The sequence below is a fragment of the Bos javanicus genome, chromosome 17 (assembly GCF_032452875.1).
Source record: "Bos javanicus breed banteng chromosome 17, ARS-OSU_banteng_1.0, whole genome shotgun sequence".
NCBI lineage: Eukaryota > Metazoa > Chordata > Mammalia > Artiodactyla > Bovidae > Bos > Bos javanicus.
In genome coordinates, this window is record NC_083884.1 from 13,584,392 (window position 1) to 13,610,770 (window position 26,379).

The following is a 26,379-nucleotide window of genomic DNA, read 5'->3' on the forward strand; positions in this document are numbered from 1 at the left end:
ATAGACTCTCTTTTTAAGTAGAAATGAACAATAATAGCTAGCTGGTTACACTAAGAGCTCATTGCTAACAGTAGTTCATGCATTTTATTATATCTCACTTTGATGGGATTTAAATTAGGCATGAGGGAATGTCCTTTCGGGAGGCTGACTTTTAGTATACTGAGCTTAGAGAAAGTTTGCCACGGTGACTCTTGGGGCGAACTCTGTTCTTCGGTAGGCATGGACCACAGGTGTAGTCTTCATGGCCAAAGGTGGCGTGTGTGTTGGTGGTGCGGAGGGAAGTAACGGCATCCTCAGGCTACTCTTTAACGGTGTGCACAAAGGATTTACTTTTTGCCAACAATTTCTCCAGTAATATTAGAATAACTACTATTTCTACCAGGGAGTCGCAGTAAGTGATCTAAATGGCAGCCTTTGGCGGGAGAAATGTAGGGAGAAAGACTTGATTTAGCCAGAGTCTTCCCCTCCAAATTACCTGATTTAAATAACCCCTTCCCTTTTTACGCTTCTGGCCTAGGGCCTGCAGGAGGCCTGACCTGAATCAGCTCAGTGGCCCTGGAGCTAAAAATAGGGCCCTCTTAGAAGGCTTGGTGAAGCAGAGTGTCTCAGCCTTTCTCTGTGTTTATTATCTCTGTCTGCCCTAAGATTGGAAAGCCTCCTATTTCTAGGTTATTTTCATGTATATAATAATTTCCAAAGATATTTGTCATACCATTTGAATTCTTCCTGAGTGCCCTTGAACTTGCTTTTCAACAGTTGTGATTTAGCCTCCTTTCTCTTGACATTGCTTTGCTCTATAAAGCCCCAGCACCCTGGGCACCTCGCACTGAGAATTTTGCTTCTGAGTAACGGGTTCAGATTTCATGTGCTAATGAAATGTTTGTTAAAAGAGAAAAAACATGCCTGTCATTGTGTTTGATGGAAAGTCATAAGCTTTATTCACTAATGTCTGCCACCTGTTGCTAGGTAAATGGCTATAAGACTAGCTTCACTCTGCAAATGGCAGAAATGCCCTATCGGATGACACTGGTTTACTCAGACTAATATGTTGATTAATAATAGCATCTAGCGTAGCTTCTGTGAAGGAAATGTTACTAAATGTCATTTGTTGAATGGGCAAAAAAATTGTGTGGTGGTGATTTTTGCATTTGGGTGGATAGTCCTTCCAGTACTGGAGGCTTAGAGTATATAAGGATGGATGCTTTTTTGTAGTTCCTAAAGACATCAGTGTTCGCATACTTGTTAAGCTGAAAGCCAGCTAGTATGCTGAAAACCAATGCACTGCTAACCTAAGTTAGTGCATTGTCAGAGTATCTGAATTGAATGTAAAGGGACCTGCTAGCTCTCCAGGCAGTTGCGCCTCTTGGTTCCGTGGATATAAATGAGCCTTGGCTGTTATCCAGAGAGACCTGTAACAGGTGCAACCGGAGCTTCCCTTTTCCTGAATTCTGTGCTCACCGTGAACATAAGGGACACTCACTCAGTTGAAACTGTAACTCTTAAAGCTACTTTATAATAATAGAAATTCTCAAGAGCCCTGGATAGTAGTTTTGAAATGTTATTTTAAATGTCAGTTTTTTTCCCTCCTACTTTGACCTTGTAGGGTAGCAGGAACACCTTCGTTTGGGACACCTAGTAGTAGAAAACAATCTTAATCTCCTTTTTTTAGCATGGAAAAGTATTAGAGACTGGCCAAAGACTTCCCTGGGGGCTCAGATGGTAAAGTGTCTGTCTACAATGCAGTAGACCCGGGTTCGATCCCTGGGTTGGGAAGATCCCCTGGAGAAAGAAATGGCAATCCACTCCAGGACTATTGCCTGGAAAATCCCATGGACAGAGGAGCCTGGTAGGCTACAGTCTGTGGGGTCGCAGAGTCGGACACGACTGAGAGACTTCACTCACTCACTCACTCACTTAAAGGGTTTCAAACCAAAGCTTTAGACTTTTATTAAGAGGCAAAATGCCAGTAAGTTATTCTTTGGTTGAACTAGTTGTTTAACAGAAGACAACAGAGGCTGCAAAGTGAGAGGGTGTGGTTCATCTTCGTAGTATGGCTTATTTCCGTTGGTGCTTTAAGATTTGGGGCAGAAGAGTACGTTTAAAAGCCATTGAGATGATAACACACAGAAACACGATTGCATCCTCTGTGCTGCTCCCTGGATGTTCTTTCCAGAATTGTGTAAGCCTGACAGCTGAGGATTTAAGAATGAGTGCCTTAATTTTTCTCAAACCACGGTGGACTTACATTTATACATAAGGCAAGTAATTTAAAGTTACTGGGAAAAAGTAATTTCCCTATTACGGGCAGAAAGCCTCAAAGACTTATTTTTTTTGTTGAAGTCACCTCTTCATTCTCTTTTCCAACAAGCCGAGGATGAAGCGGAGCACTGTGTAGCGGGGATTCTGTCAGCTCTGCTTTGTGACGAGCAAAGTAATAGTAGAGGGGTGGCCAGGAGAGGAAAGTGTAAGTTTACAAAAATTTCCCCAAAGGCATGGTCTCAGTGACCTAAAGGAGAAATGGTAACAAGCTCTCCATTGAGTGACCTCTGGCTTAAGAAGTACTGTAGTTGGTATGTGGTATGTCAGCTCTCAGGTTAGTGGAAGAGGTGAGAGTGAATGCAGAGTTAGAAATGACAGAAAGGGAAATGGAGACTGACGTGTTGGTGGTGAGGTCACGTTGGGTGTGAAGGAAGGTGCTGGGTCATAGCTTCATAGCGTCTTCTAACGGAGGGCTTGAGAACGTGCTGCTCTTTGCTCCACAGGTGCTGCACTCCCAGTCTCGCCACGTTGAAGTCAGGATGGCCTGCATTCATTACCTTCGGGAGAACCGGGAGAAATTTGAAGAGGTGATTTATAATTTTAAACGTGTAATGGTGCCTTGACTTATAGGTACATGATAGCCGTTCTAGTGGTCTAGTGGGAATTTCACAGGTTGGATCTGATTGTAGGTTATGAAGATAAACCTTATAAAAACGAATTGCTTTTTTGAATTCAAATTCAAATCCATAGTCAGCTGTGATTCTTTTTTTTTTAAAGGCCATCTTGTGGTGTTCATTTATTCAGACATTTAGAAAGCTTCTGTGACAGATGGATCACAGAGCTGTGGAGGCTGGAAGGGTGACTTGGGCGGGACCTGAGCGTATTACTAGTGAGCCTTGTCTGACATGATCAGGGAGGCTAACAGGTTTCCATGATTGGTGACCCCCTGTGAACTGTAAAAAATTGCAGACCTTGGAGTATAAGAAATATACTGAGCATAGCTAATGTTGAGGCTCTGATTTTATCAGGAGGTATTTATAGATTTTTAATTTACAGGGTTCATCATTATGAACCACATATCAGAACATTGTAATTATATAAATAATGATTAGTAGTTAATAGAATGTAGTATAGTTAATTAGTACTTAACAGAATATCTTATCAACTGACTGTGATTTTCTTAGTAGTATGTAGTAGGCTGTGTTTTAAATAGATGCCACGGTGACCTATTTTCACTTTACATTGAAAGCCTTGTAAGATTTACTGGTTATTGATTTTATGACGTAGAATTATCATCTGACAATCTTTAGTGGTATTTTCTCCCCGTTGACTGCCAAAAGAACATTGACACTTGGCACGTAACTCAATTCTAAGACTTAATAGATAAATAGTGTTTAAAGGTGCTCTTGGGTTGGAATTCCTATTTGTAAGCAAAATTTTATTACTGGTGACATTTTTCTGGATGCCGTGTTGTAAGATGAACGGTAATATATTCCAGGAAGGAGAGTTACCTGCTTGATCAGAAGATTTGAAAACTTGTCTTATTTTAAAAGGCTGGTGATGTGGAGGCTAGATAAGACAGTATTGATAGATACGGTGGAGAGGAATAGGGTAGAGAGGTGGTCTTCAACTATTTGAAGAAACTACAAGTGAATTAGTTAACATTGGCTCCAGAGGGGAAAGCTCTGTTGACAGTAGTGGAAATGGCCAGCATTTGTGTCAGCAGGCATTGAGTGCTTTGCATATATTTATTGAGCTCTTACAGTCTTAGGCGGTATGATCAGAGGGGGAAAGTTCTGAGGGGGAAAGTTTCACTTTCTTTACAGTGAATGCCTCTACCAGTTTCTATTGACCAGAAGTGGAAAAGACTGTCTAGGGTCGAGGGGTGTGCCTTTTTGTTGAAAATGTTTAGTCAGGGCCTAGGTAAGTACTTTCTGATTATTAAGAAGAATCAGTTGGATGCAGGCTTGTGTCAGACCACAGCTTACTTCAGTCTCTTGCAGCTTTAAATGGTTCTGTGGGGTTGTTTTATTTTTTTAAAATTCTATAAATAATAAACTAATAGAGAACAGTAGCCTCTGATTGGTGGAAAATTTCAAATATGTGGCTGTTTTAGTGCAAGTATGTATTTAAACTTAGGATACTTTTGGAAATTAGAGTATATCATCTATAAAAGAATTAATCTCTGTCTTAAAAAAAGGGCATTTAAAAGATTTTTATAGACCAAGCAGTATATTTTAATGTTTTTAAGTATATCACTTTGCTAAATTAACCAAGACTTTAATTGAAATAAAACTGAAATTGGTGTTTCAGATGAATGTCTTTTAGAGCTTTCTCAATTAAATTAGTGCAACTGCTATGAGAAAAGCAAAAAATGTAATCATATAGCTTGAATCAAATCAGATTTTTTTTGTGTGTTTTTGTTAAAATAACAATGAGACAAGCTGGATTAGAAAAATATTGTTGATTCCTCAAAGTATCTTTAGCATTATTAGTTCTTATCTTTGTTTTTAGTATAATTGATCTAAGAGACAATGATTATTCACATCTGTTAGGAAACTAATATTTCTTAGCTCCTGCATCTGTCTTTAGCTCTCTTCTAAGCATTGGCCATTGCCCAGTTAGTCTTTGAGTGCTGCTGTGATCATGTAAGTTCTCTGTTGATGTCACGGGCGTGACCTTGCACCCCCCTCCCTCCGTCTGAGGGGCCTGCCTCTGCTCTGGCACAGGCAGGAGTGCTCCCCCCACGGCGCGGCCCGCTCTTGCTGTGCAGGCGATTCCTCCCCACTGCCGCCGCCTCCCAGGGTGCCGCCCACCCTCCAGACCCTGTCCAGGAAGTGGTTCCCGGCAGTGTTTCCTCCTTTAAATTCTGCTGTATCTTTATGATGTTTTCTTAATATTTTGTACATATTTTCATATTTAGATTTTTTTCTGTGTGTTTGTGTGTGTGTGTATATATATATTATTATTCCTGTTGTAGCCAAGGTTTTTGTAAAAATTCAGTAATTCACAGTGAAGAAATTAACTTTTGGTGGATTTCTAATAGGCCTTTTTCCCTTTTTGCAGTTTATAGAAGGGTCATTTGAAGAATATTTAAAACGTTTGGAAAATCCACAGGTATGTAGTAATCTTGTAATATATTTCTGTTTTTTTTTAATATATTAAATAATGTATTCCAAATTCATTACAGTGTGAGATTAGCATTACAGTGTATGGAGGAGTTCCTGCTTTAGGTGCCTGTGTAATTGGAAGACAGCGGGTGCTGTGCACCTTGTCGGGAGCGTTGCCTCAGTCGGCACAGTCATGCTTTCTTGATCTTGATCTTTCTTTCGTGATGGCCCGCGAATGTAGTATAAAAGACCTGAAATGACACTGCCGAGGATTTCCAGAGTGTGGTGCTGGTGTGTGTGTCGGGCTTGGTGGACAGGGCGGTGTTCGATTGTTTCCTTATTAGGCAGCTGACGAGACAGGTTGCATCCATTCCCCTTAACGTGGTCACATGAGACGTAGGAAGAGGCTGTTGAGGGTTGAAGGACAGCGCCCCCCACCGACTCCCCCGGCCAGCACTTTCTCAGTCACTTGGAAATTAAGAGAATTTTTCTGTTTGCTATTTTCTCCTCATGCTCTTTGTGTAAAAATCCAAATGTTAACAGAAGGCCATGTAGAATGTTCCCTCATCCCCAGCGATAATCACTGTTAGATTTAAAATGACAACAAAGAAGAGGCCAAGAGGAGTCAAATAGGGAGGAAAGGGTATACTAACAGGGGTAGGTGTTTGATCATTGTGTGGGGTCTCTCCCATTCCCCGACTCTAATTTGAGTGCTTGTTGTGGGCTAGGAAGGGCCAGGCCCCGGGGATGCAGAAGTCACTGGGCTTTGGGTGCTGTTCTCAGGCGTGTCCCTGCAGTAGGGAAGGGTGTCTAGTACCAGTGAGAAGGCGCGTGTGTCCTGAGAAGTATAGGCATGATGCTGCAGTTGATGCTGTTCCGTCACTTCAGTCATCATCTGGCTTTGTGTGACCCTGTGGACTGTAAGCCCGCTAGTCTCCTCTGTCCGTGGGATTTCCCAGTCGGGAACACTGGAGTGGGGTGCCATTCTCCTCTCCACGGGATCTTCTTGACCCAGGGATTGAACCTGAGTCTCCTGCATTGGCAGGTGGATTCTTTACCACTCTGCCACCTGGGAAGCCTGTGTCACAGATAGAAAAGATTAAACACTGGAATGTTAACAGTTCTCGCCGGCTGTACCTGGTGATTTTTATTTCCTTTGTAGAAGATGAAGGGAAGGACAAAGACCATTTATTAATTTTTAGTCAGAAAAAAGCCCACAGTATCATTTTACGGTGATCTTTGTGAGCAGTTCTGGCTCTTGGGCTGAGAAAGGGTAGAAGAGACATCCCAGAGAGAAGGGGACAGGGAGGGGAGTGAGGCGGTGGAAGGGGACTGGAGACTGATTCGGGGCCCTGCAGGGGAGGGGGTGGCAGGTGCTGCGTGTTGAGGAGCGCCTGGGAACAGCTGTCTCCTTCCCAGGGTGCTGGCCGGCCAGGTGTGTCACTCCCAGGACACTCCCCTCCCCACGCTGGGCAGGCCTTCTCCAGATGTTGCAGGTATCTTCCAAACAGAACAAGTGTTTGTTCTTATTAGTGATAAATATTTCTGTCCGTTTCTCTTTCTCCCCGATACATGGAATGTATGAAAGGAAAAGAGAAACGTAGTCAACTGATAAGCTCCATTGCCTCACCCAGTTCTCAGAGAAAGAGAACGTCCTCCTTTTTTCTTAAAAGTATCAATGGAGCATTTTGAAAAATGCCTCAAAAAGAATATATTTTTGTCAGCTTTACAGAGGTAAAATGGACATGTAATAGGTGTTTTAAGTTTATGATTTGATGAACTCTGACAGATGCATACAGCTATGTGATCTCCACCACAGACACCGCACAGGGCGGTTCCGTCACTCCAGAAGTCTCTCATACCTTTTGGAGTAGAGACCCCTTACACTCACCCATGTGCGAAGTTTTGCCTTTTCGAGCCTCGAACAAATAGAATGGTATAGTTTGTAGTCTTAGGTGTCTGGCTTCTTTGACTGACGTAATGGACGCATTTTGAGATTCATCTGTGTTGTACTTTGTGTGATAGTTCATTTTTATTGCTGAGTGGCCATTCATTGGATGGATGTACTGCAACTTGTTTTAGCAATTTACAAGTTGATGGATACATGATTTCTTCCCAGTTTGCTGCTGTTATTAAAGCTGCTAAGACTATTTGGTTGCAAGTCTTTCTATGGGCATATGTTTTCTTTTCTCTTAATTAATATTGTTAATATCATTGAGAGTGGAATCTCTGGGTCATATGGTAAATGCATGTTTAACTTAATGAGAAATTGCTAATCTGTTTTCCAAAGTGGCTGTGCCGCTTTGCTTTGTCATTAGCAATAAGTGAGAATTCCAGCTGCTCTGCATCTTCATCAACACTCAGTATCGTCAGCCTTTTAAAATTGAGCTGTGGCTACGCAGTTAGTGGCTGTGTGGTGGTATCTCGTGATCTTAACTTGCACTTCTCTAGTAATGTTGAGAAACTTTTCATGTGCTTATTTGCCATCCGTATGTCTTTGTTGGTGAAATGTCTTGCTCATAGATTCTGTCCTTTATTATTTTGTTTTTGTTGAATTATAAGAGTATTTTATACCGAGTATAATAAATTCTGTACTGGATATATATTTTCCAGTACTTTCTTCCTATTTGTATCTTGTCTTTAGTGTTCTTAATAGTGTCTTTTGAGGAACAAAAGTTTGCTTTTGATGACTATCTAAGAACATTTAATTAGTGTTTTTGATACAGTATGGTTCTTTACAACATTAAAAATAGATTTTGTAGAAATGCTGTGCTCTTACCCACAATGACAAAGTAGACTAACCATAGAGTGTTGTGTAAGTAAAATTATAGCGTTCAGGTAGAAGACAGAACATAAATTTTAAAAAAAAATCAAAATTGTTAGAGAAGGCAAGCTATAATGGCCATTGTCTACTTAACCAGACTACAACAGAATTTATTCTGAAGATTAAGTAGTTACAAAATTGTGCCTTATTTGAGATGTAGTGTCTTGTTGACACCAGAAGTGATGCAATGCATTCCGCACAGAATGGAACAGCTTGGGTTTATGATCTCAGCAGATGGTTTCAGGGAAGGATCTCCTCTGTACCAGAAGGTATTGCTTGTGGAGTTTATGAGAGGCTGTGATTGTTAGGCAGAGGCTATTTTAATAAATCTGTTGTAATGTATGGCACCTATTTCATTTTGAAAAACAAAGCCAACTTTAAAGATTTATTGAAGTGCAAAGTCTGTGGGGAAAGATGATCCTCTTCTGAGAGGATTTCAAACCATCATCCCAAATCCTTTTCTTATCTCAAATCTCTCTTCTTTGAAGGTGAAAGTGCCAGTGTTCACTTACTATAGTTCTTATTTTTAGTAACTCTTGATATTAAGTCTTTACTAATTTCACAGGTGGTTTAGGAATACGTTCTCATGGTCAAAGATTTACTACAGAATGAAGAGTGAAAATCCTTACTTTTCCTGTCATCTTTAAATTCCTGTCTCCACTGTCTCTAGTTCTCTTTCTGTGTGTATGTGTCTATATATATTTATTTTGTTGTACACAATAGGATTATTTTACTGACTTACTTTTTCCACTTAATAGCCTGGAGTGATCTTTTGAGGTCATTTCATAGGAATATAGCTCATTCTTTTTGGTGATTGCATGGTATTTCCATACATAGTTTGGGTGAATGATAAATTATTTAATTCTTCCTTATCAGTGGAATCTTGGGGCTATCTTAAAAAAATTTTTTTTTAAATTATTACAGATAACTGTAGTGGCCACCTTTGTTTATATACATTTTTGTGGACATATGAAATATTTCTTTAGGATAGTTTTATAGAAGTTGAATTGCTAGGTTAAATCTGAAAAGCTTAAGGACTTAAAGTGACTCCTTTAGTACTAAAGCTCCTGCCACACGTTAAAATGATTCCTGGCACACTGCTTTCTTTGTGCCTTCGATTATTCTGGAGAGAGCAGACCTGCCCTTTTTCACCCTTTCTGACCCTTGAGCTCTGCTTCTGGGCAGTGTCCTGTCTCCTGGGCACACACTCTGTGCTGGGCTCTGTCCTGAGTGCTCAGCTGCAGTCTTTGCCTTCTGCAGGTTCTCAACTTAGAGACACTACTCTGTCGTCCTGCCACATCAATAGGAATTCTCACTCCAGCCCTGTTACTAAGGATATTTGTTACCAAGACTTGGGCTGCTTTTTAGTGTATATTATAGCCCGTTTTATGAAAATATTTTTATAGTATTCTCAGTACTACTACTAATGAGCTCTTCGGGCCATTAAAGAGAATGCATTTGAGTCAGTTCCAGGATGAACCTAGAGCCAAGTAAGTTAGAGAGAAACAAACAGCATATATGAACACATATATGTGCAGTCCAGAAAAATGGTACAGGTGAACCTGTTTGCAGGGCAGCAGTGGAGATGCAGACAGACGCAAGATTTGTGGACACAGTGGGGAAAGGAGGGGTGGGGAGAGTTGAGAGTAGACTGGAAGGATATATTTATTACTGTATGTAAAATAGATAGCCAGTGGGAATTTGCTGTGTGATGCAGGGAGCTCACACTGGTGCTCTGTGACAACTTAGAAGGGTGGGCTGAGGTGTGAGGTGGGAGGGAGTTTCAAGAGGGAGGGGACATAAATACACCTGTGATTGAGTCATGTTGACACACGGCAGAAAGCAACACAATATTGTAAAGCAATTATCCTGAAATTAAATAAATTAAAAAAATATGAATGAGCTCCTCTAGCTAATTAGGTGTATCATATAAAGATGTGTATTAAGGTGCTATAAAAAGTAGACACTTATGGGCCAATGTTTTTTCTTCAATACAGGAATGGGTTGGACAAGTGGAAATAAGTGCCCTTTCTCTTATGTACAGGTAAGCCCTGTAATCACATAGGTAAACAAAAATAAAGCCAGTGGGAAATTAACATGTTCCATTGTAATGGAGTTGTTAAATAGCAGAATCACTTAACAGACCTTCTAGAGAAATGATTTCCTGCTTTCTCAAGGCTGGTAGCACTGAATGGCAAAGCAAATTGAATGGCAAAGGCAGAGCACCGTATTGTCAGTTTTACAGCTTTTTGTCTGTTAGCAGATCAGGTGAATGCTGTATTTTTTCTTTTCAAAATGTCTTTATAAATTTCATCTCCACGCTTTCTGTGGTTTTGAGGTCTACTTTTAGAATTATATCTGAAGTTATATATAAAATTATATTTAAAATTTTACTTGTTTAAAAGGATACTTTTTGCTTAAGTATGTTGCAGCTTGGTTACCCATTACTGCCTTTTGTTTACTGCTGTTTCTAGGTGCCTAGAATGTTGCTTGGTGCACTTGACTCTTGAGTGAGTGAATGAATGAATGACTGAATCTCAATTTATGAAGTGTATTTCATCAGAAATAATTTCTAAATGTTTTTTTCAGGAAAGATTTTATAATTTACCAGAAACCAAATGTTTCTCCTTCACAAGTAACTGAAAATAATTTTCCTGAAAAGGTAAGAATTGTTCCAAGTTTTTCTAAAGGATTTAAGTAAAGGAACCACTCACTTGCCATCTTGACTGCCTGAGCTATAATTTTTAAGTGACTTTTTTTTTTTAAGTTCTTATTAATCATTCACAAGTTTTGTTATTTTGTATTTGTTTTTCTGTACAAATGTTGAACTCTATTGTGACATTTTATTAGAGAAAAATAATTGAGATGCCAATGTATGTGATTAACTAGACTGTACTGTTTTACATCAGTATATACATTAGATAGAAAAATAACTTGTGAAAATAGGTTCTACTGCATCCAGAAACACTTAACTGTGATATATTTCCCATTACAGAGATAGTTCACTGGCTACAGTGTTGTTATCTAGTCACAAAGCAGAAACAACTGAAAAATGATGTGAAGCCTAGAAAGGGGTGGCGGGGGGAACACCATGATTCATTACTAGAGAATTTTGTTTTCATGATCTGCATTGGGTTATCCAGCCCAAGTTGAAGTGTCTCGTCACCATGTTTATGGTGGCAGGGGGCAGGGAGCCGAGGTAAATACGCCTTTGTAAGGACTCGTGGGTGTCCAAGGTGCCTGGCTCTGGATTTGGCCTTTACAGTGTAATTTTTGGAACATGACGTAGTCTAAGCAAAGTCAATGTGTGTTGCTCTTTGCGTAAGTGATCGATTATTTAGAAGGTACATAAAGCTGTAAAGCAGGAAAAAAATGTACTTTTGATTCTGCTTCTTAGAGGTAAGCATCATTAAAGTTTTAGAATATTTTCTTACAGTCTTCTAACCCTTCTCTTGCAATAGTTGAAATCATTTGTTCTTACAGATTGTGTGTGATTTTTGTGATGCAGTAAGCGTTTCCCCAAGTCATTAGGAATTTCTGATTCCTTGGCTTTGTAACATTTCAACATACGGATGTACCATGACCACATTACAGCTTTAGGTTACTTCTAAAACATTCTACCTGGAAATTTGTTTACTAGTAACTCAGAGATATTAGAGATGGAAGTAGCTGTGTAAGTGTTGTATGTGAAGGGCTGAAAGGTGTATTCTGTTTTTCCCTTTCAGGTATTACTGTGTTTTTCAAATGGAAATCATTATGATATTGTCTATCCCATAAAGTATAAAGAGAGCTCGGCTATGTGTCAGTGTAAGTATCACCCTTGCGTTGGTATAGAAATTTTCTTCCTAAGCTTTATTGTCTTACGCAAACAACTCAGGGTAGATACACTGTTTTGTTGTGTAAAAATATATTTCTGAGAACTTTAGGTTACCAAAAATTTTAATACTCTAGTAAAAACTTGTTTCAATAGGAAAAAGGTGCTAACAGATTAGAGTTTGGTTGTAAATGTGAAGTTATATTTTCCTGTGGTAATTAATATCATTAATAAAGATTTGAATGTTTTTAAAGCTTTTAGTGCATAGCTTGAAAATCTCAATGATTCAGGAAATCAGTATTTGATTGTATTTGTCACTTGACCAGGGTTTCTTGACCTTTTACTATTAAAATACAGGGCACATAATTTTTTGTTTTGGGGGTTGTTGTGTGCCTTGTAGAATGTTTAGCATCTATTATGCCAATAGTGGGGCTTCCCTGGTGGCTCAGATGGTAAAGAATCTGCCTGCGATGCCAGAGACCCGAGTTTGGTCCCTGGGTCAGGAAGATCCCCTAGAGAAGGGAATGGCAACGCACTCCGTAGTCTTCCTGGAGAATTCTGTGGAAGGGGAGTCTGCGAAGTCGCAGAGTTGGACACAGCTAAGTGACTGACCTTCTGACATGCCAGTAGAGCGCTCTCTCCTGTGTGACAACCACAGATGTCTCCAGACTTTGCCAGGTGTTTCCTGGGAGGATAAAAGCCTCTCCACCTCTCGCAGTTGAGAATTACTGCTGTGGCAGTGCCTTCCTCCCCTCTTTATTTCCTTTATCATCTGTTCTGACAAGGTGCACATGACCCATACGAAGCACTGTGCCGGGCATATGACAGCCTCTTCTCCCCTGTTCTTTAGCTAAGGAGGACCAGTAAAGACAGCACATGACGCCTGCCTTTTCAAAGCTGGAATGTCCAGCTTTTGATTGACTGGGAGAGGCAGAGAACATAGCCCAGGATCTCAAAACAGATCAATTTACAATTTTATATTACTTGTATTTAATGTATTGATGTATTTAAAGCTAACAGTAATACAAAAAGGTATCACAGCTGTGAGCCAGGGGTGATGAAATTCAACACGCCCAGTGAGCAGTGACTTAAGTGTGGTTGTACACACTGTGCTAAGCCTCTGCATCTGCTTTCATAGTTAATCCTAGCACGGTGAAGTGCTCTCATTCCAGCTGTTCACATCAAGAAACTGAGAACCAGAGAGACCGCACAGCCTACCCAACCTGAAGAAGCTCAGATGGAAAACTTAAGGAACACCAAGTTTGCTAGAAAGAAGATACCTTTTCATAATGGACTAAAAAGAAACCATTGTAAAATGTATTCTCAGCAACCACTGAAGCATATTGAGACAATGTTTCTGCTTTACAGAAAGAGGAAAACAAAAACAAACCCACACTCCAGAAAACAGAAATATCTTACCAAATGCTCAAAACCTCTGCATGGAGTTCAGGACTCTCATTTGCTTTAATTACAGCAAACCTTACCAAAACAAGTACACCAAGAATCCATCACAGTGGTGTCTACCCCTCAAACGAGTCCCCAAGAGACCCCCTTTCTCACCATCTTGTATCTGCCTCAGTATCATCCAGACAACAGGCAGTGATAATTTTGAACTAACTAACTGCAAAGACGGGAGTCTAGTTGGTCTCTAGGTAATTTTCTGATTGAATTGTGTTACTGGTCATAAGGTGTTAGAAGGTATTCAGTTAAGGTTTTAGGAGCCTGGGCGCCTCCGTTTTATGTTAGACGTAAAATTCATGCTGTGTAACATCTCTTTCTTGTTAACTTCAGCTCTGCTTTATGAATTGCTGTATGAGAAGGTATTTAAAACTGACGTCAGTAAAATCTTGATGGGCCTAGATAGCTCTGAAGTAGCGGATGAAGACAACAGTGAAATATCAGATTCAGAGGATGACAGTTGCAAGTAAGAGTGGCTTTGTCCTAAAGTACCTTTGTAGTGCCATACGAGGAAACAGTTCCGTAAACGTTTTTGTACGGCGTTGCCTCACTTAGTGAGGTATTATGGTATTTCTAAAGTACAGCAACGTGCAGCAGAAGTTTCTTTTTTCCTGCCACTGCTATTACTTCATTTCTATTATGGGACTGTTTCTTTCGGAATTTGGTTTTTTGTTTGTTTTTGTTAAGCATCTATTTTTATTTCTATGTAATCATGCATATATCTCTGAAATAGATTTGGTTCTACCTGTGTGTGTGTGTGGAGGGCGGGGGGCTTCTCTCATAGCTCAGTTGATAAAGAATCCACCTGCAATGTGGGAGACCTGGGTTCGATCCCTGGAGAAGGGAAAGGCTACCCACTCCAGTATTCTGGCCTGGAGATTTCCATGGTCGCAAAGAGTTGGAAACGACTGAGCGACTTTCACTTCATATGTGTGTATATCCTAAAGTTTTCAGGTTAGGCTGTCAATTGCTTACATAACCAGTGATGAAAAATGGCCATTTTGATTTCCTTGACTTTCTTTTATTGTTCTCTTTCTTAGATAATGCCTCCCCTTTTTATATAATACAAATCCAAAGTTGGAATATAAGTATATGTAAACAGCTCTGGATAATAATGTTATTTATTTATGTTTGTTTATGGTGTGATTACGGAGAAGGCAATGGCAACCCACTCCAGTACTCTTGCCTGGAAAATCCCATGGACGGAGGAGCCTGGTAGGCTGTAGTCCATGGGGTCGAGAAGAGTGAGACACTTGCTGAGAGACTTCACTTTCACTTTCATGCATTGGAGAAGAAAATGGCAACCCACTCCAGTGTTCTTGCCTGGAGAATCCCAGGGACGTCGGAGCCTGGTGGGCTGCCGTCTGTGGGGTCGCACAGAGTCGGACACGACTGAAGCGACTTAGCAGTAGCAGCAGCATGATGTGAATAAACACCTTTTAACTTAGAGTCTGAAACTTATTTTTCTTTTCCACTTAAGACATTCAGGGTAGTGGCTAAGAGCTTGGGCTGTGGACATTCTGACCTGGTTTCATTCCTGGGTTCCTGCCAACTAACTGAACTTAGGGCAAGTTGCTTAAAGCCTCAGTCCTATAGATATAAATGAGGATATGTCAGTATTTCTTTAAAGTAGATAATTTATAAGAATGAAATGAGATGTACATGTGCAATGCACAGCCCAGTTCTAGGTATAGTGTCCAATGTGTATGAATTTTTATCAATGATACTAAGAAATGTACTTTGTATGTTCTAAGAACCAATCGGTTTCATCCTCAGTGAAGCTAAAAGTATATTATTCCTTTTGTATGAGAGTATGAAAGTATCCTATGATACGTACTGTGAAACTAGAGGAAGATGAAATTAAAGCCTCAGGATATCTAATTCTTTATTAAAGACTTATAAAATATATCCCCTTGTATCTGTAATTCCAGGCATTTCTTGAATTAAATGGTTGATCCTGATTGAAAGTTTGATTGACCACTGTTTCTACATAAGAAAGAAATGAGTCAGATTAAAATCTGGGTCTCCCATTGTAAATTAATTCTAGAATTGATTAAGGGGCTTTGCACAGATGGGAATTGTGCTACATGGTTTTCTCCAGGTGCCCAGTGTGATTAAGGCATGTTATGGAGCATACAAGAAGTTGGGATGGAGAATGATGATTCGCTTGTTTAACTTATCACCATGAGTTGATGTGGGGGGACTTGAGCACATACCCTGTGGTTGGTGCTGCTGATGGCTTTAGCAAAACTGGATCTGGGATGGCAGCTGGCAGGTGAAGTAGGTGAAGTATGGCGTAGAGGCTAGTAAGCTTGTAGAAGTTTGCCAGGGATGGTGTGTACATTGTCGTGATCAGTTTTCATTTTTATACTGCATTACTATAGCCCTGGGAGCATGGAAGCCTTTCTGATGAATTTTTTTGTTGCATTATTAGGGTTTCCTTTACTAGTGTCATGTCTGGCTTAGGGAAGACAAAGCTTCATTTAGGGGAGACTGCTCCATAATCATGGCAAGACAGATAGGCACGGTATGGTAATGAGGAGAAAGCAAGGATGCCGCTGTACTTCTGTGCCTGGATTCTTTTCACATTCGTATTGATGAATCTGGAAGCATCAGCAATTAGGGTGCTTTTTTAATCCAGACTCTAGATAGTTGGAGTCTCTTAAATATTGCTGCATTTAGGGGTGTGACACCTAAAGACTAGAGATTGGTTTATGAAGGAGGAGGAATTATATGCCAGAAGAATACAGGTACCTTCTCACCCAGTCACCTGCCATCACTGTCCAGCCTCACCAACCTCTTGGCTGCCCCAGGGTCTTTGCACTTGCTTCCCATCTGCTTGCAGTACTAAACAGCCATATGGTTTGCTCTCTTGTCACCTTTAATTCTTTATTCAAAAACATATCATTCTTTATCCCATTTTTTATTATTTGAGCTAGGCCTCAACACTGTAGTTTTTCTACTTTTTTCCCCCCAAAGCACTTAGCAGCATTAATGATGACTGATAACTTATTTAGCTTGTATCTACTTTCACCGGATTGTATATCTTGTAGTGGAGTATTTTGTTTGATGGAGCCTCATCTATTGATGGACTTTGCTGGTGGCTCATTAGGTAAAGAACCCACCTGCCAATGCAGGGGACACAAGAGATGCAGGTTTGATCCCCGGGTCTGAAAGATCCTCTGGAGAAGGAAATGGCAACCCACCCCTGTATTCTTACCTGGAAAATCCCATGGACAGAGAGTAGTCTGGCGGGCTACAGTCCCTGGGATCACAAAGAGTCGGACACGGCTGAGTGCACACACATACATACACACATATCTACCGATGTATTTCTGAAAGGAAGTTTTTACATTAAGTGTTTTTATAAACTCAGTTACTGTATCATCCCACATTTCATAGTTTATTTCTGTTCCTCTCTTCTTGTTGATTAAGTCAGTACAAATTAACGATAAAAATGTTTGACTGGAGAAGGAAATGGCAACCCACTCCAGTCTTTCTGCCTGGAAAAGTCCATGGGCAGAGGAGTCTGGTGGGCTGCAGTCCTTGGGGTTATATGACTGAGCACGCATGCATGAGGAGGGTGGAGGAGATGGGTTGGTAGCAATAAACTGGTAAACTTAAAGGAAAAAACTTCGCCTTATATGCATATACACATACTCACATGTATACTCTGTATGTGCTTACATATACATATCCACACTTCCGTTTGTTTGAGCTCCTTGGGATACAGTTTTGACTTTGGACTGTAACTCTGAGATTTTTCTCTGAAGTTAGAGTAAGTGAAAAATGTGTGTGAACATTTTTGTACTCCTAATGATACCTGTATTTCTTCCTTTGTAGGAGTAAACCTACCACTATTAATGATGTGAATGGATTTAAAACTTTGTCAAGTGACCAGGTATTTTTATTTAATGGTTTTTAACTATCTCTTCAATATAAGAAAGCATACAAGTTTATAGCCTTAATTTTTCTTCTCTTTTCTGGCACATTTTCAATAGAGTCAGGATCATCTCGTAAGACATTTTTTCGGTGACTTCCTATTTTTTAAAGCTTTATTCTTTTGATTTTTCTCTTATACGTATCTCAAACACATTTTAAAAGCGTTTCTTTGTTGATTGGGCTTCTTGACTTTGTTTACTTAGCATCCGAAAAGCAATGGAAACTCTCCTAGCCTTCCTTTGTCTAGAAAGGTTCTTAAGTCACTCAGTCCAGCAGTCTATAGAAATGTGGAATATGAAATTTGGCTAAAGTCTAAACAAGGTGAGTTAAAAAAAATCTGTATTTTCCAGAAATTTGCTTTGAGGTCCTTGAAAATGATTACATCAACTTGATATTATGCTGATATTCTTTACAGCTCAACAAAAACATGATTATTCCATTGCTGCTGGCTTACAGTATGAAGTTGGAGATAAATGCCAGGTAAGTGATTATGTAGAGGAAGAAAAGATTTTACTTGAAATCTTATTTATTCTAATAGGAACTAAAAAACAGCTTAAGTTTGGATGTGTTGTTAATTTGTGATTTCAGAATATATTTTATCATGTATACATTTTAACAGTTAAAAATATTTAGCTTTTGAATACATTACCAAAATCATGTATATCTAAAACTGTGTGACCCTTCACATGATCTTTAAAGCAGTTCAGTTTTTGATAGTACTTGCTTCAAAGATGTAGCAGTAACCTTTTAGATTTTTAGATATTTTCATTATAGCTGGCAGGTAATGTACTGACATTGATTCAGACTTGACACTACAGGTCAGTTTGGTTTATGAAAGTCATCCTGGAAAATTTTGATATAACACGTAGTTCTTTTGTTGGATTGAGTAAAAGAAAGGGAACAGTTGGAGAAGTTTTGCCTTTTACCTTGAATAAGCTGCTGCTCTGGGCTTACTCAGCTGACCGGTAAAGGGGAAAATTGAGTTATGTCAGCGTTTCTTACATGGAGTGATCTGCACCCCTGCCTCCCCTCTAGCAATGTCTGCAGACATTTTTGGTCATTACACCTGGGAAGGTACTACTGATACCTAGTGGGTAGAGGCCAGGCATGGTGCCAGACATACTATAATGCACAGGACACCTCCCACCCCCACCCCCCCACCCCACCCCCCCCAACACACACACAGCAAGGAGTCGTCTGGTCCAAAGTATTACTAATGCCAAGACTGGAGAAACTTCTATGAAAAAATATGACTCTTTCTAAAACAAAAGCAACCCCCATACACCAAAAATATTGTTATTTGGAAGATAATTGTCATCAAGAATGGTTCTCATCAAAAAGTGTTACCTTTTAAAAACTATTTTGAAATAGCCATTGACAGACATTTCTTCTTGACTTGTGGAGGAAATAGTCATTCCTTCATGATAAAGTGGTTTGTGAAAAGTGTCTGGGGGACCAGGATTGTTTCTGGGTATCAGTGACAGACTTTACCTTAAGAACTTTGAGTAGTGTTGTGATTCGAGGGTATTTTGAAAGTAGAGGAAGAAGAGGATGTGATTCTTTGAGTGTTGTCAGAAATGTGCTCTAAGCATAGAACCGAATCTGGGAATCTTTTACTGTAGTGATTTGGGGAACTTGGCAGAGAACAAAACAGAAGAGGGCCCTCCTTCCCCACCCTTCTTAGTAGAGAAAAGAAAGTACTTTTTATACTGTATCGCTAAAATTGTTTTATTCATTGTTGTAAACTGAGCATATTTCATTTGAGCTTTCAGTTCTTGATAAAGCAGAAGGTAAAGCAGGTACTTGTTTTAATTTTTTCTTTTTTAGAGTATTTTCCTTTTCTTCTACTTTATTTCACTTGGATAAAATTTTTTTTTTTTTTTCACTTGGATAAAATTTAATTGAAATTTTATTATGGAAAGTGTGAAGGTGAAAGTGTTAGTCATTCAGTTATGTCTGACTCTTTGCAACCCCATGGACTGACTGTAGCCTGCCAGGCTCCTCTATCCATGGGATTCCCCAGGCAATAGTACTGGAGTGGGTTGCCATTTCCTCCTCCAGGGGATCTTTCCGACCCAGGGATCAAACCCAGGTCTCCTGCATTGGCAGGTAGACTCTCTACCGTCTTTATTCTATCCTGTCTACAGAGTCTCTGACTCAAAGATGACTTTTATTTACTCAGTTCAGTTCAGTCTCTCAGTTGTGTCCAGCTCTTTGCGACCCCATGAATCACAGCACGCCAGGCCTCCATGTCCATCACCAACTCCTGGAGTTCACCCAAACCCATGTCCACTGAGTCGATGATACCATCCAGCCATCTCATCCTCTGTTGTCCCCTTCTGCTCTTGCCCTCAATCTTTCCCAGCATCAGGGTCTTTTCAGATGAGTCAGCTCTTCTCATCAGGTGGCCAAAGTATTGGAGTTTCAGCTTCAACATTAGTCCTTCCAATGAACACCCAGGACTGACTTCCTTTAGGATGGACTGGTTGGATCTCCTTGCAGTCCATGGGACTCTAAAGTCTTTTCCAACACCACAGTACAAAAACATCAATTCTAAAGCACTCAGCTTGCTTCACAGTCCAACTCTCACATCCATACATGACCACTGGAAAAACCAGAGCCTTGAGTAGAAAAACCTTTCTTGACAAAGTAATGTCTCTGCTTTTGAATATACTATCTAGGTTGATCATAACTTTCCTTCCAAGGAGTAAGCATCTGTAATTTCATGGCTACAGTCACCATTGCAGTGATTTTGGAGCCCCCAAAATAGTCTGTCACTGTTTCCCCATCTATTTCCCATGAAGTGATGGGACCAGATGCCATGACCGTAGTTTTCTGAATGTTGAGCTTTAAGCCAACTTTTTCACTCTCGTTGTTCATTTTCATCAAGAGGCTCTTTAGTTCTTCTTCACTTTCTGCCATAAGGGTGGTGTCTTGTGTGTATCTGAGTAAGCATGTAAATGCAGTTTCAATTTTAAATAAACATTAGCTTCAGAAAATCTTTTTTATTGTTCAGCTCTTGAGGAGAGGGAAGCAGTATCCTGCTGTGACCAAAGAATGGAATCTCAGCTTGAGGGCTTGGAATGGGCGGTGCATCCCTCCGCCTCTGGCTGGTGAGGGTGACTGCTGGTGCCATATTAGTAGCCGTCCCGGAGTTCTGGTGTTCTCAAGTTCTGGACCCAGTCCCCCTGTGGATGCTGAGGGCTGGCGGTACTGATAACGGGAGATGGCTTTGAGCAAGGCTGTGTCCATCTGGCTGCTAGAGCAGGGTTAGGGGTGCCCTTTGCCAGAAGGAAAGCAAAAGGCTGACTCTCCTGTCCTGATGTGCCGTTGTGTAATAACCAGCTGTGTGTTAGAGAGGAGACGATGCATCTATTTTTAGGGAGCAGAAAGGTCACATTTACATATTACGATGTTTGAAATATTGGAAAAGTGAGAAGATAATATAATCTTCATAGCAGGTGCTCGCCTTTGTTGAGCGGCTGCTGTGTGCAGGCTGGTGTCCTCTGTATGCCTCATGTGTGCCTTATCGTGCCTCTGGTGCCCGTGATGTAGAGACTCTAATCAGCCCCGTCTTGCGTATGAGCTCAGTGAAGCACCGGATAAGTTACTGGCCCGAGGTCATATTGCTGCTTGAGTAGAAAAGCGGGACCTGGAAGCCTGGTGTGTGGTGCCACAGCCCTGCCTTCAGAACCCAGACAGTTTAGAAAAAACATGGAAAAGTAAGCAAAGGAAAGTATTTTGGAAAGAGATACACAGGTCTGGAAGATCAGAGGCATTATGGTGTACTCTTTTGAACTTAGTTTTGTTTTTAACTACATATGTTCCTCTACACTTTAGTTGAAAATGAAATGGCAGTTTAAAAACGAATCATTGATGCTAAAGCATCGGGTGACTGATTTTTCTTTGCGAATTTGTTCAACAGGTTAGGTTGGATCACGATGGAAAATTTTCTAATGCAGACTTTCAAGGGGTTCACGCTGAGAATGGGCCAGTTTTGGTCACAGAACTTGGAAAGAAGTACGTACTGTTTGCAGCTAAGGTGTTAATTCACCTTCTCTTCCACTTAGCCTGATGTAATCACGAGCATTTTTAAATGTCCCTGTGTATTTGTGAATTCAGTTAAATGTGTTGTGGGTGTATACAGAAATATACTTTTTTAGATCTCTGAAAAATAGTTTGAGTTCAAATTTAGTGTTTATGTGTTAAGGTATTTTAAATAAAAGGTACTTACTTCATTGCTTACTGTTTAAAATGTGCCATTCTTCACTAAGGCAGTTTAGAAAATTAACCTATTGTAACTGATGCTTTGGAGGACAGGGGCAGTATTCATTTCTGATTCCATTCATTGCTGCCTTGCATGTAGTTTTCAGTAAATGATTATCTGGTGGAGTGAAATACTTGCCATGATACAGTGTTACTTTAGAGCAGCTTTTGTTTCAGCTGCTGCAGCCTTTATTTGAGGGAAAGGTAGTAAGATCCACCTAGACTTTACCATGGAGAATTTCAAACATGCGCAACTGAGGGGGGTAGTCAAGATAACGTCACCCTAGTTTCATAGCTGACAGCAGGTTTGCCATCTTTTATAATCTCTTCTCCCTAACCCCTTAAAGCAGAAGAAAGGAGCAGAATTGGAATATTTGAAAGTAAATCCCAGATGTCACACCATTTCTCATAGATGTTGTGCGTCTGTGTGTGTCTCTAACACAGTAAGGGCTTCTCCATTCCCCATCCTTAGCTACAGTACTGTCATCACACCTCACAGAATAGTTTTCTTTCCTTCCTTATCTAACCTTTTGCTTAGATTGTGATTAAGACCTCTCAATCTTCTGTTCTTTTAGGTTAGAAAATAGGTTTTTGACCTTTGTCATTTGATTATAATTACATGTGGATTGCTGAATGCTTTGTATTTGATAGTGTGTTTTTACTATAAGAACTAAGACTGGAAATTCTTAGGTAAATTGAACATAAAAGATTTATGTAGAATACTTAAGTGCACAGTCTCAGTAGAGTACTTTAGGTTACTTCAAGTCTTTTTCTTCTTTTTAAAGATACTCACCGAAGAACCTCAAACCGCCTGCCTCAGAAAGCTGGAACACAGTGTCAGGAAAGAAGATGAAAAAACCCCCTTCGGGACAGAACTTCCATTCTGGTAGGAGCTCATCAACTTAGTCTTCCTTTGGGGGAGGGGATGGTACTTGGAGTTGTTGACAATAGGAGGAGAGTTATGAAGTATTTTTGGCTTCGTGTCATAGACGTGGATTACAGAGGGCCAAAGAACTCAAGCAAGCCAATAAAAGCCCCGTCAGCTCTACCTCCTCGCCTGCAGCACCCTTCAGGAGCGAGACAGCATGCATCCTCCGGTCATTCTGCTGCGCCACAGTCTCAGAAAACCTCCAGCGAGCACAAAAATCTTAGCAGAACACCCTCACAGATCATAAGGTAACCTTACTGAATGCAAGAGAGCTGGAAGTTAAGTGAGCCAGCATTTCTTATTTGCTGTGTTACATGCATTTAGAAAGTTACAATTTTTTGTTCATATACTTGTCTAAAGCCTTAATAGTAAGAGTATTGTTGATAAAATAATGTGAGGATTTCAGTTCTTCATAGTATACTCTCATCACACAAATCAAAGTAATTTTATAGTTTAAGACATTTTGATTTTTTTATTTTTCACACAACAGCAGGATACAAATTGTATTTGAGTTACCATAGATTCTAAACCAGGAGACACTGGAACATACCTAGGGACATACAGTGAGGTACAGAAATTTCATGGCCTAAAGGTATTGAAATCAATCATACAGAGTCTGTTCGCTTATCATGGTGGAATTCTACTGAAAATCAATATCAAAAGATGTTTGAAAATAACCCACATATTTTTAGAGAATGAGATGGTTGGATAGCATCATTGACACAGTGGACGTGAATTTGAGCAAGCTCTGGGAGACCATGAAGAACAGGGAAGCCTGGTGTGCTGCAGTCCATGGGGTTGCAAAGTCGGACACGACTTAGTGACTGAACAACAGCACATACTTTCAAGTGCAGTGTGACATTTACTAAGATCTTTGACTTAGCCATTGGAAGCCTCAGTAAAAGCTAAAAGACTGAAAAACAGAGGGTGATTGCAGAGAAGAAAGCATTTTAAATGAAAAATTAATATCAAAATGAGAAATTAATTTCAATGATACTTTTATTTATTTATTTATTTTTTCAATGATACTTTTAAAACCCCATGTATTCGGAAACTAAATGTCCACTTTGAAGTGATGGGTGTGTCTAAGAAGCCAAAAGAAGGAAAATTAGAAAATATTTGTAGCAGAAAAAAAATGAAAAGAATTTATCAGAATTTTTTGCATGCAGCTGAAGCTGCTCAGTGCAGCTAAACACAGTGTGGAATCAAGTATGAAAACAAAATAATGGACACTAGCATAAAACTTTGTGAAATTTGAACAAAATCTGTAGTATAGTTAATAATACTGTATCACGTTAACTTTTTTTTTTAACAACATAGTATTTCTTTATATTCTCAGGATTGGATTACTAATTAGACATCTTTATTTTTGAATGGCTTTTTTCAGTGATTTAGATCTTACCCGAGACAGATCTTTTTCCGGCACCGTGTGGTTTTCGGGTAGTCTGTAATGTGTTAAATATTGAATTCCAGCTTGCACTGCTAGTTCCCTGCAGGGTAAGGTTAGTTTTCTTTCATATGTGAACTTAAATCAGCCAAAACGGCCAGCTTGCTTTGTTCTTGTAGGTTACGACTGTTTGCGGTCACGTGTCTAATACTGAACAGGTTGTTGTGATCATGATCCGCATTCTGACTGAATGTGCAGAGGCTTGTGCTCCTGAATGTGCTTCCGGGTCATGGTTTCCTGTGTTGTTGATTTTGAGTTTTCCCTAATCTGCTTTTCTTCCAAGTGGCTTATGGAGCTGTAGAGTGATTCATGTCCTTCAGAGGGACTTTGCTTGAGAAAGTGTGTCTGAAGCAGAGGCCGTCCTCTTCCTGCAGCCTTGTCCGTGTCTCCTGTGGGTGCTTGTGGCCGATACCTTCCCCATCCAAAGTCGACTTCCCCGGTTACCTGAACCGCTGTAGCACTGGCTTATGTTCTTGCCAAGCTCTGGTCTTCAGCTTCTTTATTTTTTGGCTTTTGGGCATTCCCCTTTCTTGGGAAAGTCTTTACACTTTGTCATTGAAGATGGTTCATGTACCATCTCCAGGACAGAGTTGTGGGTTTTAGGCTGGCATGATGCCCAGTACTGTGTAGTTTTCTGGGGCTGTGGCAGCCTGCTACCCCAGACAGGCTTAAAACAACAGAAGTGAGTTACAGTTCTGGGGGCTGGAAGTCTGAAGTCACGGTGTGGTAGAGCCCTGCCTGCCCTCTCTGAAGGTTCTAGGGGAGAATCTGTCCCAGGGGTCTCCTGCTTTTGGTGTTGTCCACAGTCCTTGGCAATCCTTGGCTTGTGGGTGTAAGTCTCTGCCGCCATCATCACATGTTCTCCCTGGGTGTCTCTTCTAGTGAGGAACCACTTACAGTGGGTTTAGGGCCTACCCTACTCCATAGTGACTTCATTTTGATGTGATTACTCTTGCTTGCAGAGACCCTGTTTATAAAGTCACATGCACAGACCCCAAGGGGCAGGACTTGAACATACCTTTTTGGGAGACACAGTTCCAATTCATAACTCAAACCAATACCTCACATCCATTACATTTTTCTTTTTACTTGAACAAACTATTTAGGATAGAAAATTGATATCGTTCAAAATCCAAAACACTCAGAAATTTGTTCTGAGTATTCTCCTTGCCATCCCTGTTAATCCAAACTGTCTACCTTCCTTCTGCAGTTGTTGTTCAGTCACTAAGTTGTGTCCAACTCTTTGTGACCTCATGGACTGAGACACAAGGCTTGCCTGTCCTTCACCAGCTCCCAGAGTTTGCTCAAACTCATGTCAGTTGAGTCGGTGATGCCATCCAACCATCTCATCCTCTGTCGTCCCCTGCTCCTCCTGTCCTCACTCTTGCCCAGCATCAGGGTCTTTGTCAGTGAGTCAGTTCTTCGAATCAGCTGGCGATAGTATTGGAGTTTCAGCTTCAACATCAGTCCTTCCAATAAATATTCAGGGTTGATTTCCTTTAGGATTGACTGGTTTGATCTTCTTGCTGTCCTAGGGACTCTCATGGAGAAGGCAATGGCAACCCACTCTAGTACTCTTGCCTGGAAAATCCCATGGATGGAGGAGCCTGGTAGGCTGCACTCCATGGGGTCGCAAAGAGTCGGACACGACTGAGCGACTTCACTTTGTCTTTTCACTTTCATGCATTGGAGAAGGGAATGGCAACCCACTCCAGGGTTCTTGCCTGGAGAATCCCAGGGATGGCGGAGCCTGGTGGGCTGCCATCTATGGGGTCGCAGAGTCGGACACGATGAAGTGACTTAGCAGCAGCAGCAGGGACTCTGAAGAGTCTTCTCCTTCTCTTTCTGCAGAGGCAGTGTTAACAGATTCTTGTGCATCCCAAGGGCAGGGATATTTTAACATGTGTAAAAAGTATGTATGTATTCATAAGCTAATTGTCCAGAAATTCTAATGAGAACAAATGATTAAAAATCAATCATAAAGAATTACCTCATGTCTCAAGGGTGGTCAGTACATACACAGCCCTGAGAAATGACCTGATTACAGAGTAATCAGGGCCTTGCATTCTTGGCATATCCAGTGATGCTGGGAAGGAGCAATGGGGGCCCGTGGTGGGTTACCCCCCCCCAAAAGATGAAACTGATGCCCTTAATTGCCTAGTTGTGGCTTAGGTCTGACATGTGGACACTGACCAGACTCCACTAGCATCTGAAGTCTTCCTCACTACAGGCAGAATACCTAAGAGGAGTAAATACAGAGACTACCGAATGGCTGGCTTAAATGCACTTTTGTTTACCACAAACTGGATTTTTATCCAGTGTGTTTTCTAG

General features: G+C 40.5%; 1 protein-coding gene across 4 annotated transcripts in view; it reads left to right on the plus strand.

Annotated features, from left to right (window-relative positions):
• OTUD4 (OTU deubiquitinase 4) overlaps positions 1-26,379 on the plus strand; it is a 42,525-nt gene that overhangs the window by 1,926 nt on the left and 14,220 nt on the right. For 3 of the 4 annotated variants that reach the window (XM_061384085.1, XM_061384086.1, XM_061384087.1), the window contains exons 2-13: positions 2,763-2,846; positions 5,326-5,376; positions 10,191-10,237; positions 10,783-10,855; positions 11,919-12,000; positions 13,799-13,931; positions 17,309-17,366; positions 17,611-17,728; positions 17,823-17,887; positions 21,333-21,427; positions 22,459-22,559; positions 22,663-22,849. In XM_061384085.1, coding sequence (XP_061240069.1) covers positions 2,763-2,846; positions 5,326-5,376; positions 10,191-10,237; positions 10,783-10,855; positions 11,919-12,000; positions 13,799-13,931; positions 17,309-17,366; positions 17,611-17,728; positions 17,823-17,887; positions 21,333-21,427; positions 22,459-22,559; positions 22,663-22,849 — 1,094 coding nt within the window. Of the gene's footprint in view, positions 1-2,762; positions 2,847-5,325; positions 5,377-7,981; positions 8,463-10,190; positions 10,238-10,782; positions 10,856-11,918; positions 12,001-13,798; positions 13,932-17,308; positions 17,367-17,610; positions 17,729-17,822; positions 17,888-21,332; positions 21,428-22,458; positions 22,560-22,662; positions 22,850-26,379 lie in introns of those variants that run through there. The other variant, XM_061384088.1, reaches the window with a different exon arrangement.